The 17909-nt window shown below is 48.3% G+C and overlaps 1 protein-coding gene across 2 annotated transcripts in view; it reads right to left on the minus strand.

Annotated features, from left to right (window-relative positions):
- The window catches only part of RAB37 (RAB37, member RAS oncogene family), a 49167-nt gene extending 47224 nt beyond the window's left edge, over positions 1–1943 (minus strand). For both annotated transcript variants that reach the window (XM_014518084.2, XM_025199204.1), the window contains exon 1: positions 1822–1943. In XM_014518084.2, the coding sequence (XP_014373570.2) occupies positions 1822–1920 (99 nt within the window). In that variant the 5' untranslated portion in view covers positions 1921–1943. The remainder of the gene's footprint in view (positions 1–1821) is intronic.
- Positions 1944–17909: the final 15966 nt, after the last annotated feature.

Here is a 17909-nt window from a genome sequence, read left to right on the forward strand (position 1 = left end):
TTGGGACTGTTAGACAGTCCCAAAATAGGGAAAACATATCAAAATCAGTTCCAGATAAGATGCATTGAATCACTGCTGGATTTGCATGTTTATTGCAGAAGTAAACTGGTTTCTGCTGGAAAAAACAAACATGACTCGAAGAGCAGCAAATTGTCGTGTAAGCTAGAAGCCAGCTCTAAGAATATGGAGTTGGAGGGACTATTAACCTGGGTACATATTCTGCCGTGAAGTCAAATTCTGCTGAGAAATTAATTTCTGCTGACACACATTGTTAACTGAAAAGCATTCACAGGGAAGGGAGAGTTAAGATCAAGAACAAAACCAAACCCTCAGTCCAGAGCTGAAAAAGCCTTAGCTTTTTTTGCCCCAGAAGGGGCCTCCTGCATATCAATGTATTCTGGGCGATAGGAGGAAGTAGTTGTTAGCTATTAACAGGATAATCTGGGCCAAAGCATCTAGCCCTCACCCCTGGGAGAAATCCAATTGAGATGAATAGGACTATTTCCTGGAGCAGGAAGTCTAAACTAATAAGATGCACAATAGGGTTCATCTATAAACAGAGACACCAGCAATTGGCCTTAATGCTTTCCACCCTGCCTGCTACCAGTCCACACCAGCAGAGGAGCTGCCTCCCAGAGCTGCTTGGATAACCTGACTACTAACTCAATGCTTTGGGACTACCATCCCAGGATAACAGCCACCTCCTGCCTGCCATCTAGGTCATTTTCCTTTGACTTCTTAGTAAAGATTGGGCTGGTTTCACAAAGCTCCTCTATTGAGGAAAGTCCAGGATGAAAGGGCAATAGCAACACAGGCATCCTTGCCCCCCAACCCTGCTGCTGTAGCTGAGTTTGGAGAGGACAGAGTGAGGGCAGTCTCCCTAACTAGTCACTTCCTGGCCTGTCTGCACAGACTGCTAAGCAGCAAGGAGGTTAAGGGTGACTGTGCCAGCTACTCTCATCGTGCCGATCTGCTTGGGAAGGAAGGCCACAGTGGTACCCCAAAGCTCATTTATGCCCACCCCAACTCAACAGTTTGTCCAGTACAAGATTTCACCTACAAAAGTCCTTTCCTTTGCATTTTTCTGGGATCAGCATGGCTACATCATCACCCCAAAGCTTTTTGAGGTACAGGCTCTCTCAGAAAAGCCAGATCCACTCATTCCAATGCACTCAGATGCAGATGCAGGCTCTTTAAGAAAACTCTGGGGCTCAGGTGGCCTCCTGGCTCCCCGGCAGCTAATAGCAAAATGCTGCCTGGAGTTCAGTAGCACAGAACTGGTCTCCCCAGTGTGCAGAGGGCTGCTGGGGCCATATAGCACAGGACAGCCCATTTCAACCCCCACCCCATCATCTGCAGAGCAGTGCTGGGGCTCTGAGAGGAGTTTGCAGCATGAAGCTGGCTGCTGGCTGCAGCAGCGTGGCAGAGATCCAGCGCCGGTCCACGAGCCTGCTCTGCCAGTGCACACGGGGTTTGTGGAAGCTGCCTGCCCATCTCCCTCCTTTCCCAACACACCTTAGTGCTTAATGCAAATACACGAGCAGGCAGCTGCTTATCCTGTGCATTACACGGGGCCAATTCTTCACCTGCTGGACGGACATACAAGGTTGGTCCCGATTTGCCAACTCAAGGGCTGGTTTTGTTTTCTCCCCTCTGAAATAGCTGTGGCCTGCTGTGCAAGGCACAGGCTATGGGAGCTGGGGGTGGGAGGTGTGTGGTCACCCCGTAGCTCCCCACGCCAGCTTCTGCTCTTCCCCTGGACCCCTGCTGCACAGCACAGGGCCCGGCTTGCAGGAGCCCACTTCCCCTCCACCCCCCTACCTTGTGCAGAAGATCCTCGTTGTAGCCGTCCTGGGAGCCAGCTGTCCTGGCGTCCATGGCCGGGGAGGCATGAGCGCTGCCAGCCCCGCCTGGCCGCATTCCCTGCGTCAGTGCCGAGAGCGGCTCCCCCGGGACAGCGCCGAGCCCGCCCGGCAGCACCGCTGACAGCGCCGGCGGCTCCAGCACCGCGGACAGCGCCCGGCCTTGAGCTTGCCGCCTCGTCGCCGCCGCTCGCAGCGCTCTCTGCCTCTGGGTTGCAAGCGGCCAGGACACAGCTCAGGAAGCCGAGCCGGGCTCTAGGGATTCATCAATCCTTCCCCTCCTGCCAGCCCGCCTGCAAAGGCAGCGATTTCCAGCGCACAGCAGTGCAGACGGGCAGAGCCAGCCCCCGGCAGGTGCCTCCAGTCCTGGCTTCTCTACCCTAGAGCCCAGAGGGGAACTGATGGCAGGGAAACGGGGCCGTTTCGGAGCACTCAAAGGGGGCTCGGGGTTGTCAGGTTCCTCCCTTCCCCTCCCAGTGCATTATTAAAGGAAGGGAGAACTGAGAGTTGCTTAGGGTGGTCTCTTTTATTGGCTCAACTACATAGTTGAGCCAGAGTTAGACAAGTTCTTGAATGCAAGACGTTCTTCATCAGGTCTCTGATCCCAGCTACACAGTTGGTTCAATAAAAGATAGCACCCTAAGCAATCCTCATCTGTAGCATCATTTCTGGACCACCACCACTACCATGTCATTCTTGCACTACAGGAAAGGAGACAGAAAAGTTTGAAGTTAAAATACTCAAAGTCTTAAATTCTAAGGAAAAGCTGCAGTTTGGCTTCAGGGTATTTTTTCCCTCCACTAAGGTCATGGTCTTGTAAGATCTCCCCCATGTCCTCATGCACAATACCCCTTTCAAAGGCTTCTGGACTCAGCTGCAAGAAGCACTGATTTTCTTTGAGAAAAAAAATTCACAGCCCAAGAGTCACATCAGCTGGATCAGAAGGAAACTGGCTGGTAATAGACTCAACTTCTTTCTTTAGAAGGACATGAGGAGTTCGTGTTTTGTTAAGAAGCTTTAGGGATCAAAGTCCCAGATCCACTTTTTGCTTTAAGTGTCTCTCCCCTTTTCTCTACAACGAGAGCCTGAAGAGGTCAGTGCTCTGAACCCAGCAGCATAACCACAGGCTGCTCTCCCATGGGTATGGGGCTTTCATGATCTTTTGTGTTTTCACAAGAGCTGGTGACAAGAACCCTTGGTCTGAAGGGGGATTTTTTTTAGCAGACATAGTCCCGATTGTTTGGATGAATACTCCTTGCTAAGAATTCACACATCAGCTGGGAAAGATCCCCAGCCACTGGAAGAAGAAAAAAAAAAAAAAAAAAAAAAAAAAGCACTGCCTGATTGCTTTTCTACTTCTTGCCAGGGCTCAAAAAACAGTGGATCTGAGCTGATTCATGGAAGTTGAGCACCTGCCCCAACAATTAGGGAAGAGCAGGAGCACAGTTAGTCCCAGGCTTTGTCCCATGCCTTGTCTGCTTTAGGGGACAGGCTGTCTTAGTTCCTAGATCTCTCTGCCCTACATCAAAATTTCTAGGCTAGATCTCAATCCCTGCCTAGTGGAGCCATCCTTCAGGCTAATTCTTTGGTCATGTATTCCAGCAGGATTATCTCAATATCTTGAATGGTTTTGTCTCTCTCCATGCTGTCAAAACATCTTTCTGACACTGTATATACCTTTATTCTTACATGGGAAAGCCATCTCATCCTTGACTTCCTTCTCTTCCCCTCAATTAGTTATTCTTAATTTCAGGAGGGTCCTTCATTCTTTCTTCAGTCCAATCTGAAGGTATCATTTACATCATCTCCCAAAGCTTATGCCTTTCCTTTTCTACTGTATCTTCAATTTCCCAATTTCCCACTCAGTTATTTTCTTGGTAGAAAAAAAGAAGCTCATGGGGGTGGGGGTAAAAACTGATCTCTCCCCCCGTGCATCACAAATTTGGAGACTGTCTTTAAACTGAGACCCAGAAAACAGAGTATGAATGAGGTATAGAAAATGAATGACCCAGAGAAGGTAGTTCAAACTTCCCAATGTAACCTTCCTTAAAATCCAGCTCCAGTTTGATCAGAGCAGAAAACTGCAATTTAAGACCTGTTGAGAGCTGTTTCCATGACACACACACACACACACATATACCCCGTGGCAGTGAGTCCCACTGGTTAATGTAGGAGTTCTGAGTCATTCATAAAAAGGCAATAGACATGTACAGGGATAATGAGAACAACCAGTTTGTTGGGACCCAGAGGCCTTCAGGCCTGGGTTTGACCTTTGTGCTTTCAAGCTGCATGCTTTGCTTGAATTGTGGTTGAGACATTCATCCAGTGAAAGGAGCAGATGGAAAAATATTGTTCTCGACTTAAAATGAATCAGGAAGTTGGCTAACTAAATTGAATAAATATAACCCAGACAAAAGAGTCAGAGCAAAACCTACCCCCACCTAAGAATGAAAAGATTACCGCAGAATATAAAATCCCAGTTAAAGGTAACCATATTTGGCAAACAGAAGCAAGATTATTAATATGCATTAGGAGGAAGGCTTAAGTTAATTTTACGTATTAAGACATGCAAGCTATATGGTATATAAAGAGAGGAGACAGCGTGTACCCTTTGGGGCACTCCTGAAGAAAGACTGAAAAGATCCCGTCACCGATCCAAGATGCTGTCTCAGCATCAGACATGGGAACCAGGAGCCCCAGACAAGACGTGATGGCCTGGTCAACCAGTAAAGTTGCATTTGCAACATTATGGGGTGGTGAGCATCTGCTTTGACTAACTACTAACCTAATTTTTTAACTGCTAATTCTGCTTTAATTTTAATTAGAATTGTATCTGCTAGGGTTCAATAAATTTCCTTTTAGTTTAGGACAACCGTGTCTTAGTCTCCTTCCCTGATATAAAACACGTTATAGTATCATAGGGATGCAATAAGTTACATTTGAGTCTAAGAAAATTAACAGGGTTCAACTTTCATGCTTCATACCCTAAGCCAGCCAATAGGGGTTCAGAAGAAATTTTCCTGGCAAATTATTCTATAACTCATCACCATGGAGGTTCCTGGCCTCTTCCCCTGAAGATCTGGTACTGGCCAAAGGCAGGAACTAAATTACAAAGTCCACAAATCTGATCCAGCCTGGGAAGTAAGATCCAAGTGCAGTTACAGAGGTGCACATTGCACAGAATTAATAAAAGAAAGATTATATATACTGAATTATCACCTGAAGGCCATGGTCTGGGCTGGGATCCAATTGTGCAGAGAGCCGCTCAGAAAGGGTCCTTTATCCCTGGACTAACAAGCACAGTAAAAGGCACCCTTGACTGGATTCTCACTTCCCCAGACTCACAGATGCACATTTGCTACCTGCAACCTGTTCAGAAGGTAGCATTCCTGTTCATACTCATGGCAATTACCATCCCATTGCAACTGCTCTATGCAATTTTAGCTTCCCAGCTGCCTATATAAAGTGCTACTTGGATCCTATGGCAGTTACAGTCCTCATCTTCTCTAGGCCCTTTTATGCCTGAAAACCTTTGGAATAAGTCATCTCTAAGTTAAATTGAAACAAATGGATCTCTGATGAGAAGTTTATTTAAAAGCAAGACATGGCTTCTGTTTACAGGGCACCCTCCTTCCAGGTCAACAGAAGTCCCTCAAGCCAGAAGACTTGAATTGATTCCAAGAGCCATCTGCACCAAGACCTTCTGCTGTTTCACTGCCTGCTCACGACAATGCTAATTATATCTCCCCATTAGTTATAATGGGAGATTATAACTCTGACAGCATAAATATTCCTGCCGGGTCAGACTATTGCTATAGTTGCAGCTAAAACCAAAAAATAGGGGGAAAATAAAAATGAAGAGGAGGCAGGAAGAACAATTAAAGTCTTCCCCAGACTGAGCAGCTGCAGGAAGGACTGTGTATTACTTTGCAGCAGAAGATATATATTGCACTGACATGCAGCATTGATCAGAAACCTGAATGCTGTTAAAGTAGTGCTAACAACACCCAAGGCCTTGCATCATGGCATCATCTAACATTTAGAAAATGGGTGCTTCAGTTTGTTCTTGGTTCCTACCAAGCTGAACTATTTCAAACACAACCAACAAGAAGGGGTACAACACCAAGCAGAGGAATGATCTCCAAGGCAGGCTTGCCATTGACTTCAGTGGTACCAAGGGCATGTTTAGACACACTTTTTTTCCTCCCCTCTTTAATATACTAAGGCTGACCCAAAGCCCACTGAAGTCAACTGGAAACAGTTTATTGATGTCACTAGGCTTGCATCTGTCCTTAAGAGGCAGAAATATCACACCGTTTGAGGTGCACGGCCAAGCTTCAAGTTTTTCTTGTGCCAAGGATATTTAGAGTTATTTATAGAAGCCCTCTAGGTTAAAACAAGTCATGTGGGCCAAATTTTGCTCTGTTTGATCAATGTGACCCTCTGAAGTAAAAAGCATCACTGCATTTACTCCAATGCAACTGAGAGCACAATTTGGCTCTTAATCAAGAAGCTATTTACCTCTGATTAAATTCTGTCTTCTAATATGTATATCTTACTGCCCATTGAGCTCAAAGTGAGACTATATCGAAGAGCACGTAGGGTGAAATTTCCCCTTCTTTGGAAGGCAAACCAGCACTATATACCACTTATGATCCATTTACAGTCTATATTATGAGCTCAAATGGTGCAGCAGCGTTGTGTTAGCACAAGGATAGATTTCACCCCAGAGAATTCCAAATAAGGTTATTTTTTTCCTGAAGTAATAAAGAGTAGATACAGCTACCGAGCTTTGGTACATTATGATTTCTCAGGGAGTAACTCATGTTCTAAGGCAGTTTGCCAATACAGTCTGTCCCTGACTGTGCATTTTTCTGCTTCTGCTGTGGTCAAGCCTTTGTTTGGCATGAAAGTTTTGTCTGGCAATGCTGGTCTGCAAATATATATTTGTTTTCCTCTTTTAATCTTAAGATGCAGAAAGATCTTTTACTAGGACTTGACTGGATGGAATAAGAAAGGGTCAAACAGGGAGACCAGAGCTACCCACTGAATTCAATGAAGTGACATCAGGGCTGAATACAGCACTATGTTTAGCAGCTGTGAGTAGGGGGATTCACATAATTGCTGTGAGATGCCAACTGCGTTCAAATCTCAAGATAAAAGGTACTGTTATCAAAAGACAGACAGATACTAGCAGAGGGGAATAAATATAAGTATAGCAAATACTGGCCTAGATCAACATACATGCAATTATAATTGATTGAAATAAGATGAAGATCTGGCCTATAGTAGGGACATGGCATCAGAAGCCTGATTTGACCAAAGCCAGGCAGCCTGAAGCCTGCCTTGCATGTCAAATCCATATTCCTCCTGCAGTGGAGTAATGAAGCCCCTGCCAGCCCCTGAAACGCCATACTCCCCCAGCCTCCAAAGACCCCAGCAGAGGACCTGCATAGTAGGGCTGTGTGAAGCTTCAGGTGCAGGTTCAATTTGGAGGAGATTCGGCCAGATTCGGTGGCCAAATCTCCAAATCCAGATTGAATCTGGGGACTAATAAAGAGGTTTGAATCAATTCGAAAGCTCTCCAGATCTTCAGAAAAGACTCGGAGAGCTTCGATGATTCGGACAGTCCCCGGTGGCTGCAGCAGGGAGCTGGAGTCAAGCTGAGAGCTGGTAAGTAGGGGGCGGGGGAGAGGGGCTGGTGGGGGGGGGATAGGACCATGGGGGGGACCTCTGCCAGGCCCCATCCCCTACCTGCTCCCCCAGCCCTCCCCATGGCTGCTCTGGCCCTTTAAGAAAAAAACCCAAAAAACCTAAAAGAGCCCTGGGACTCACCAGCTCCTGCAGCGGCCTCAGGACTTTGAGGGTCTCGTGGAAGAGCCCCCCCATGTGGCACAGACCAGTGGGGATCATCCCCTCCCAGGCAAGAACCAGTGAATTTGGGGTTGGGGGGGGGTCCTTAAAGAGCCAGAGCTGGGGTGGGCGGTCAGAGGGCTCATGTAGAGCCTCCTATGCAGCGTGGGGCAGTGGGAATCGTCCCCAGCCCAGCAGCACCTGGTGAGTCATCTTTTTTTTTTTTCCCCAAAGTGCTGGGAGCTAGGGCAAGCGGGGCAGCCAATGCCAAGCTGGGGAGTGGGCAGGGGATGGGCCTGGGTCGATTCAAATAACTGAATCGAGTCACTGTCCCCTGAATCAGCCGAATCCAAAGCGAATAGTAGCCGCTTCATACAGGCCTACTGCATAGCTTGTGCTCCTAACTGTGTGATAGCTGAAATCAGTGAAGAGACAATGCATCCTTGCCTCTGTTCCATCACCAAGCAAGACATGGGAGCACAATTCACCTGTTGGCCATTCTGCCTTGCACTGGGTTCATTTGCTTTACATAGGTTTAGTTATGGGGCTACAGGCTACAAGAAAAGAAAACCATGTTGTACTCTTCCCCCTTCCTGCTCTGCTCACTCTGCACAGGGCACTGCCCACAGGATGGCAGTACTGCTCTCTCACTGGATTAAAGAGTTCTCATACCGTGCCTCCTACTTTGCTGGAGAACACTCCAGACCACGTGAAAAAAACAAAATCAACAACAATGTTCTTAGTAAGTTCAATAGGGTCCAGAGCTCATCCTCTAAATCTATTTTACTCACTTCCTAACACTGTGAGAACCTCTAACCTTCAACCCTGTCCTGGTTTCAGAGTTCAGTTGACAGACACTCTAAAACAAGCCACTAGTCGGTCTAAAACCTGCCCAGTTCTGGAAGTTTTGTGACTTCAACAAGGTTAAGACCTTGCAAGATCTGGATGTGATTCTAGTTTATCCTGTTTATTAGAAGCGACAGTGAAGAGAGACAATTGTTCTTTATCTGACCAGCACTGGAGAAGCTAAATTAGAAATTGCTACTCAAAGTGTTCCAATAAAAGAGCCATCTCATCAAAACTGAAAGGCAAACTGTGGCACATTGAAGGTGGGGTCTTTATAGGGTGCTCTGAGGTTGGGGTGTGCAACAGGGGGGTGGGCAAGGAGGTCAGAGTACATGCTCTTGAGGACAAGTTTAGTTACCTGGGAATGTAGAGAACTGGACTCAATAGTCCAGAAAGCCCCTCTAGTCTTCTGTTCTCATCCTGGAAGGGATTGAGTACACTAGGAATCAAAGTAAACCATAAGGACCAGATTTATAGCAGAAGATTAAGCAAAAAGCCTAGGAAACTTTAGAAGATTTGTAGAGGTCTGGGAGCACCTGGCACCTATCTGTGAGGGCCTGGGGGCAAAAACTTCCTTTCATGCACAGGATATTCAATACAAATGATCCACTCTGGAGTGTCGTGAACCTTCCTGGGAAGAAACTAAGTGCTGGCTACTAGCAAATACTGGCCCAGATGGATCACTGGACTTGCTCCTCCTAGTTAAAGAAAGAAATACAGGCAGCGATTCCACTCCACTGCTTATTGCTGTCATTGTGAACTGATCAGATAAGAAGTCAATCCGTGTTTGTTGGAGCCCTTGACAGCAAGACTGGAGCAGGTGTGAGCTGGTCTTTGTCAATTATAACACAGCGCTGCTGTTTAAGCTCCCGTGGGAAAGTAAAGAGGTTGGTCTCTCATGGGTATGAGCAGTCAGCCCGGACACTTTTGTCAGTACTGGGATTTTCTTCTTCCTCCCCTCTGTTGAGGAGCCCTGGTTACCTCCAGCCATCCCAGTTAACATCTTAATAATGCCATTCCTCTTATGTTTCTACACCAGGGATCAAGTCTCTCCCACCTGCTCTGTACAGAACCCATGAGCAGAGACTGATCATCATCAGCTTAAAAATAATACTGCTTTGTAAAAGCATAATCCTTTCACCTCTGGAGACAGGAGCCCAAATCCTATTCGAGTGACAGGCAATAATGAGTTTTGGTGTCTCCTCAGGCAGATGTCTTATTGACAAGTCACTAAGCAGTTCCACATGACTGACAGCCTCTACAGAGTTGAGAGCACAACTGAAATAGTAGGGGCTAATGCTGTGCGACACTCCCAGCCTTTAGGGGAGTAGTGGGCTTCATCCTATAGTGTGTTAAGCTCCCTTAGTGCTCATCAAACTCTGAGTGCTTGACACATTTCAGCTCCCATTAGGAAGGCAAGTACAATCTGTTCTTCCCCCTCTCGCTTGTGAGCACTCCCTAGTTCACATAGGAAGCAATAGGGCTTCAATCTTACCAGTGCTTACTCACATGCATAAAGATTCATAGATACTAGGTTGGAAGGGACCGCAACAGATCATCGAGTCCAACCCCCTGCCTTGGGCAGGAAAGAGCGCTGGCATCAGGTGACCCCAGCCAGATGCTAATCGAGCCTTCTCTTGAAGACCCCCAAGGTAGGGGAGAGCACCACCTCCCTTGGAGCCTATTCCAAGATTTGGCCACCCTTACCATGAGGAAGTTTTCCCTGTGTAACAGGTGCCCACTCTGGGCCGACCTTAATGTGGCCTGCACACCTGTTCCCAGGGCAACCGCCCACCTACTCGCCTTCCATGCCTTGCTCTTAATTGATTGATCGGTGTTGATTAGCAGGAGGCTGCCCTTGTACTACCCTGCTGCTGGGGGCACTATCTGTGGCTCCGGTTCCTCCCCTACACCGCAGTCCACACCTCACCAATGGAATCACCGTTGTCTCAATTCTATCACTATTTGGCCCCTTCCTGTTCTCCCTGGGCCTTCCTTCTCCGTGCCCACACTTGGGCTTCCCAATAATGCTGCCCCCTATCTGGGGCTCACCGTGCCCAACTTGGGGCTTCTCAAGTGCCCCTCTCTGGGCTGGGGTCTATGTACCCCATATGCTGCACCTGTACTGGCACTGGGGTCCCCATGCTACTGTGGGTTCCCCATGACACCTCCTCCAACCCCCAATAGCCTCACCCAAACCACCGGTTTAACCAACAGCAAAACACAAGCCCCTGGGCTGTAACATAAACATAAGCTGTCCAGCTAAAACAACATTGCGCAAGCATCTTAGAGCTTCCATATACTGTACCTGCAGTCAGGCTTCTTCCTGCACCCTGGCTTAGGGAGCTCCTGCCTCTCTGACTGCTGGCAGGGAACTGACTCTGGCCCCAGCCCCTAGGGTTTATAAGGGTCAGGCCCTGCCCCTTCTGGTCAGCTGACCTTCCCTGGTTGCCCTGGCAACCCACAGCTGGGCTCCTTAGTCACTGCTAGGGCTCCCTCCCTAGCAGTTTCCCCTCTTCAGGACCAGGGCACCTCAGTGCTCTGTGACACCCTGATATCTAGCCTAAATCTGTTCTCTGTCAGTTTGTAACCATTGCTTCTTGTTACCCCAAGAGGCGCCCTGGTGAACAGAGCATCTCCGATCCCTTGCTGCCCCACTAACGTAGGCAGCCACGAGATCACCTCTCAGCCTTCTCTTGTGGAGGCTGAAGAGGTCCAGGTCCCTCAGTCTCTCCTCATAGGGCTTGGCCTGTAAATTCTTAAGCATACGAGTGGCCTCCCCTGGACTCTCTCGAGGTTATCCACATTCTTCTTAAAGTACGGTGCCCAAAACTGGACTCAGTACTCCAGCTGTGGTCTGACCAATGCCGCATAGAGGGGGAGTATCACCTCCTTGGATCTATTTGTCAGGCATCTGCTGATGCATGATAAAGTGTGGTTAGCTTTGCTGATATCTATTGCCACAGGGGTGTAGGTTGTAGCTGTGTTGGTCCAAGAACATAGGTAGATAAGGTTCTTTGGGTGAATCTGATATCTTTTATTAGACCAACTCAAATAGTTGGAAATTTTTTTCTTATCAAGCTTTCAGGTTTAAAAACTGTTCGTCAGGCTGAGGAAGCATTTGCAGTTGATGTGTGCTCTTCCTGGATGCAATGAAACCACTATTGCTACTTCATTCAATTGCAGTAAGACTCCTCTTGTGAGCTAAGTTAAGCAGGCAAGTAAATCTTTGCAGGAAAAGGGACTAAATTAGGATTCAATGCATTCTCCCCTCCCCCGTCCTCCCCAGAGCTATTATTGGCCAAAACACATAAACAGCAAGTAAATATTTCATATTTGCATAATTAATAAAGGTGGCTCTCATAGGCTTTAAGCAGAAGAGATTTTGGTCATTTGTTTCAATAAATATCTAGGCAAATGAAAAGACTTGCTGTGTTACTGAACCTGGAGGGCAATAAAAATGTGTTAATTAGTGCCCAGAAATACAGGCACATGATAATAACTCTATTATGAATTGTTCTGTGCCTGCCTACTGCTGCAGAGCTGGGAGCAAGTGCTTGTCATACACAGTCTCTGTACCAGTGCAGCACTTCTGGGTCTATATTAAGTGTGAGGATGAATCCAGGTCAAGCATTGCACAGTCTTATGGTTAATTATGAAATATAAAAAGAGAATACAGCTCATTTGCCCTGAGAACTCCAGCCATGCATGCACAACAGCTGGTTCAGATATAAATAGACAAGGGGTCACTACCACTTTTCAGTACTAACTATGCACCTGATCCTAAATCATAGACAGTGAGGGTTGGAAGGGACCTCAGGAGGTCACATCTAGTCCAACCCCCTGCTCAGAACAGGACCATCCCCACCTATATTATCCTATCCAAGGCTTTGTCTACCTGGGTCTTAAAAACCTCAAAGGACAGATGTTAGCACCTATCTTGTAACCTCTTCCAGTGCTTTACTATCCATCAAAGTAATTCATTCAAGTAAGTGGGAGTCCATTGATTTTGATGGACTTTGAACTGAGCCCTATACATTTGAGGCAGTAAATGGTAGCAACTGCAGGGAGAAGTATATCATTATGCCTCAATGCCCTAAAATGTCAGCAGTCTTCCTATGGCCCTGATTAACAGCCCACTGAATTCAATGGAAGAGAGTCATCTTTGAAGCACTAGGTTTTGGATGAGGCCCTATGGCAGCAGGGAATCCAGTCAATCTGTAATGACCCTCCAGCAGAGACTGCAATCCCTTTTCATGACCATGGGAAGTATTTCCCCTCACTGCTAGAGCCATCAGCCTCTACATGACAGCATTACCAGCTTAATAGCTACATTTCACCATCCTCCCTTTCCACAATCTAGGTGGAAGACAGGCAAGACCAACGGGAGATGGTTACACCTGCACTCACTGAACTCCACCCTCTGCAAATCCCTGGCAGGAACAATGAGGAGACACAGGTCCAGTGGGTAAGGCTGGGTGTTGCAGCTATTAGGACCAGGCTCCAAATCAGTCTATGACTCACTGTTTGCAAGTCCTCAGTCAGATTCATGGCTCAGATGAGACATTACAGGATTGTCAAGGCAACGTCCACAATTTCCCTTGGTAGCCTGTTACAATGCTTGACCACCCTCACAGTCGGATGAATTCCTTAGGTCTGAAACATTTCAAACATATTAAAATACCTCCTCCCTAGAGCATCTGAGGAAGAAGAAACCCCCAGAAGTTGTCTGGGCCCTTGGCTGGTAGAGTCTAAGCTGAGACTAAAAGGAGTTGTGGTCCTTTGAGCAACATTGTCCATCTGGGGAAAGCCACCAAGAGAGCAGCAGTCCCAGAGTTCAGCACCACAAAACAGCTCCTGCCTCCTCTCACTTCCCAGAGGGGTGAAACCCTGCCCAGACTCCAGCTCCGTTATCCTCCCAACTCTGCATCCCTGGGACTGCTCCCACCCTGCCAAGGAGAGCTGGTCAGATGCAGGCTTTAAAAACTGAATTTCAGAGTGAGAGGAAATAGAAGGGAAAAATATCTACCAAAAAAAAAAAAATTCAAACTATCTGAAGAGGTGGTTTGAGGTGTGATCCTAGGCGAATTTTCCTATCACAGACTTTGTAATAGTGTTTTGATGATGTGATGTGCTTCAGCCCTCCTGCCTACCTAGAACAGCCTGGCTTGGACCACAGCGGGGAAGCTGGGTAGTGGGCAGTAGGGCTGAGCAAAACAGCACTGTTTCGCTTTGACTTCTGTTTCGAGGGAACAGTGTCTCGTTGCGAGTTTAGTTTATTTTGAAAGCGCTGTTTCACTTTGTTTCGTCAAAACAGTTTCTCTGTTTCAACGCTGTTACAAGTTTCGGCCACAGGCTATAATGGAGAAACACAAAACTGGAGGAGGAGCAGCCTCCTGTGATCACAGACAGATTGGGGGGGCCTGCACTGAAGGAGTCTGGAAGAGCCCTCCTGGGAGTGTGGGTGGGAGGCTGGTGCTCTGGCACTGGGACTGGCACTGGGAGCTGAGCCCAGGGGAGGGAGGCGGAGAGCACCCCTGGCACTGCGCTCCACTTCCCCGCACTGGGCTTACTTCCACGGGGCTGGGAGCTGCTGGGCACTGAGCCTGGTGGAGGGAGGTGGAGCACAGCCCCGGCTCTGCGTGCCACCTCCCTCCACCAGGCAGCAAGCCGCTGGGCACTGAGCCCCATGGAGGGAGGTGGAGCGCAGCCACTGGCTCTCCCCTGCCTCCCACCACCCGGCTGCTGCTTTGAAACTTGAAACTTTCACAACATTTCGACTGGCTTCATTTCATTTTGAGGCTGTTTCAGAGCCCTTCGTTTCATTTCAATTTTGCTGTTTCGAGCTCGAAACGAGTCGAAACAGTGTCAAAACAAAACAGCTGGAGAAACGTCACGCAGCCCTACTGGGCAGGCCCAGACTGCAGCCAGGGAGAACAGCTGTGTGGTGTGCACAGAGGGACTTCTGCTGCAGCCTCTCCTCCCACCCAGAGTGGCAGGGGTGAAGGTTTCTTCCCTAAGCCATGCACAGGGATTGTCCTCCCCTCTCCACCCCAGTGAGGCATTATACACTCTCTCCAAAAGCTGCAGGCAGAGGCTGACCCTCTGGGGGAAGAGAGCTTCTCTGCAGAGCACCAGCTGTGTCACACATCCTCCAAAATGTCATCTCTGTCTTCTTTGCCAGGCAGTGATAGGCACCACATGAGACACACACTTACTGACCAGCCCACTCCAAAACCTTGCCATCTAAATGACAGTTTGAGACATAAGGGAATAAGTGTACAATATATGCAGCAGAATCATGCAGCGGAGTGTGTCTACTGAACCACGTGGGTTTTTTTCCGAACAATTAATTGGGGTAAGTGATATGCCCACAATCCTGACAAGATTTCCATTTGAATCAGACTGCTGCTCTGAACTAACAGGAGACACTTGGGCTTAATGGGTCTTAACAGGGGACTAAGATACCTGGATAACCTGGTTTTTCATGTGCATCAGCCCATCAGGGGAGCACATCAAGGGCAGACAGTGTTGTGATATAGCCCCACCCAGAAGCCCAGGTAGGGTCATGTAGAGAGATAGTTATGGGTGGGAGGGGAAGTAGGTGACCATCTCATCTCTCCCCTGAACAGCCAGATAACCTGCTCTATGCCCATCTTCCCTCTCAGTAACCAAAGCCCCATCCTCCACCCACTCCACACCCCTGCCATCCTCTTCACATAGCAGTTAGGAAAGGGTCATGGTGCTGGAAAGACAGGTGAGCCCTATTCCCCTTCCTTTTCTTCCAGCTGATGAAGTCACCTGGACATTTCAATACCTTTCCTCTTCCATCTGTACCACCCAGTGATGCCTAGCATAATCTGCAATACCCTAAATTACTGCACACATCTAGGTTGATGGGTGAACCTCTGGACAGCTGTCTACTGGGAAGGTCAATAGCCAACCCCACGTGAAAGACACAGGCAGTAATACCAATCAATTCATAGCTGCATGCTGAGAAATGTCTCCTGGGTCTTACTGTAGGCCAACGTGGTAGCACCATAGGCGCTTGAGGTTACCCGAAACTTCCCCATTCTAAGCACTTGTTGTGATAATACAAATCTCAGCATTCATGAGATAACCATGACTCTCCAGCTTTGCAGGTGAAAGGAGGTGAGTCCAGCTGCTGAAAGTGGATGTGGCTGAGGCAGCATCACTTCTACACTCACCACAAACCATAGTTCCCTTTTTCAGAGAGAGGGAGAGGAATTTCAATAAAATATAAAGAGGTTTATTCACGAAGTCTGTTACTTCACCTAGATCTTTCTAGCAAGTATCTCAGGCAGGAAGGAGCAACTCTCTCATATAGAGACAACAGAACTGTAGTGTCAGGTGCACAAGTCCTCAGTCATTTCTCTGTCCCGGTGAGAGTAAGAAAACCGCTGAACCGAGAAGGATCTGAACGGAGATAAAGACTAGGCCTAGGCCTGTGCAAAGCAGCTAATATTTGCTTTGGATTTGGATTCGGCTGATTCAGGGGACAGTGATTCGATTCGGTGATTTGAATCACTGTCCCAATTCGATGCAGCCGAATCTGGCTCTGCATGAGCCCCTGAAGCCCTGAGGCCACTGCAGGAGTGGTGAGCACTGGGGCTTTTTTTTAAAGTACCGAGCTGGGGCGAGGGGGAGCCATGGTGGGGCTGGGAGAGTGGGAGGAGGCGGGGGGTGGGCTAATAGGGGTCCCCCCATGGTCCCCTCCCCTCCCCCACCCCTAATACTTACCAGCTTGGAGTCAGCTGCAGCTCCCTGCTGCAGCCACCGGGGACTGCCCGAATCATCGAAGCTCTCTGAATCTTTGCTGAAGATTCAGAGAGCTTTGAATTGATTTGGACCTTTGAATTGGTCCCCTGATTCAATTCAGATGCAGAGATTTGGCCAGCAAATCAGGCCGAATCTCCTTCAAATTGAATCACCACCCAAAGCTTCGCACAGCCCTAATAAAGACACCAGGCCGGAGGGATCCCTAGTGCAATTCAGTTGATTTGCACAAGGGAAGAATTGGTCATCTGAGCAGTTCAATCAGGGCTGTGAAGAGGCAGTGCTGTCCGAATGAACAAGGGCTCAGTAGCTAAAAAGACAAGATGCTTAGAAAGCATATGGACTTTCTGGCTCCTGGTATAGCGCATGGATTGGACTCTGAAACCGACTGATGACAGCTCAAATTTCAATGCTGTTCTTCTGCTGCCATTTGCTCCAGTTCCTTGGAGCGTGTATCCTTGTATCTAGCCACGACTTGATTCATGTTCCAAACCATACAGCCATGGAAGAGATGGATGCTTTTGCACTTCCCTGGGGTCATAAGTCACAGCAGAATTCACCTTGCACTTGCTAGACAGTAAGCCCATGGCTTGATTGCTTCCACCAAGCAGCACACTTGGCTGCACACACCCAGCCCAAATACAAGGTGGTGGAGCTGCCTGTGGGGACCACTTCCCACTGCTCTCAAGCAGGCTGGAGGTACAGAGCTCATGAACAGCAGTGGGGTGAGCCCCAGGGCAGCTTCAGGGCAGAGTGGGGGTACATGGATAAAGTCTCCAGTCTTGGCAGCAGTCTCAGGAGTCAGAACCAGCCCCTCAGGCAGCAGCAGAGGGAGATGCTGCTCTGTTGCCTTCAGTGTGAAGCCAGTTCATGCCAGCTGAGAAGTCAGCCCTGACCCTGGCTTCAGCTGACAGAGCAGCTGCTGGCCGAGTCCTTCCTGAGCAACACATCACAACAGAGAAATGAAAGTCTTAGCATGGGCTGTGAGCCCTGCCTTCAGCCAGGGGGTGGGGAGTTTCCGCTGCCACTTAGTCCTGGTACAGAAACCCTTCCCCTTTCCTCTGCTGCTTTGTTTTCTCCTGGGTCTCTGCATGCCCTCGTGTAGCAGAGCCAGCCATTGAGATTCCCAAGTTGCAGCTTCTAGGCTCACAGACTCTAGACCTCTCACTGCTTCTCCTTCAAGTAATGGTTACCAAGCCCTTGGGTGCAGAGAGAGGCCTGCTGTCCCTTCTGCCAGCTCGGCACACACTAGAAGCATCCAGTGCTACTAGATCATACGCCAGAGGTGCAAGTGACTCTAGGGCCTTTCGCAGGATGAAGTGTGCAACCCCTTGCCTTGAGGAGAGAGCAGGCACTTGCCAAGGAGGTGTTCGGTTCTGCAGTTCAGAGAAAGAAGGGCTCCAGTGCACTGCATTATGGGCTTGCACTTTCAAACCAAGGTTACCGCTAAACAGAAAAACACAGTCACTGCCGGCATTGCCTTTCACTGCACCTCCCCTCTGGCAGAAAGAGAGATTCAGAAATATCCAACTCTTCTCAGCATGTTTAAGA

The sequence above is a fragment of the Alligator sinensis genome, unplaced genomic scaffold (genome assembly GCF_000455745.1).
Source record: "Alligator sinensis unplaced genomic scaffold, ASM45574v1 scaffold876_1, whole genome shotgun sequence".
Taxonomy (NCBI): domain Eukaryota; kingdom Metazoa; phylum Chordata; order Crocodylia; family Alligatoridae; genus Alligator; species Alligator sinensis.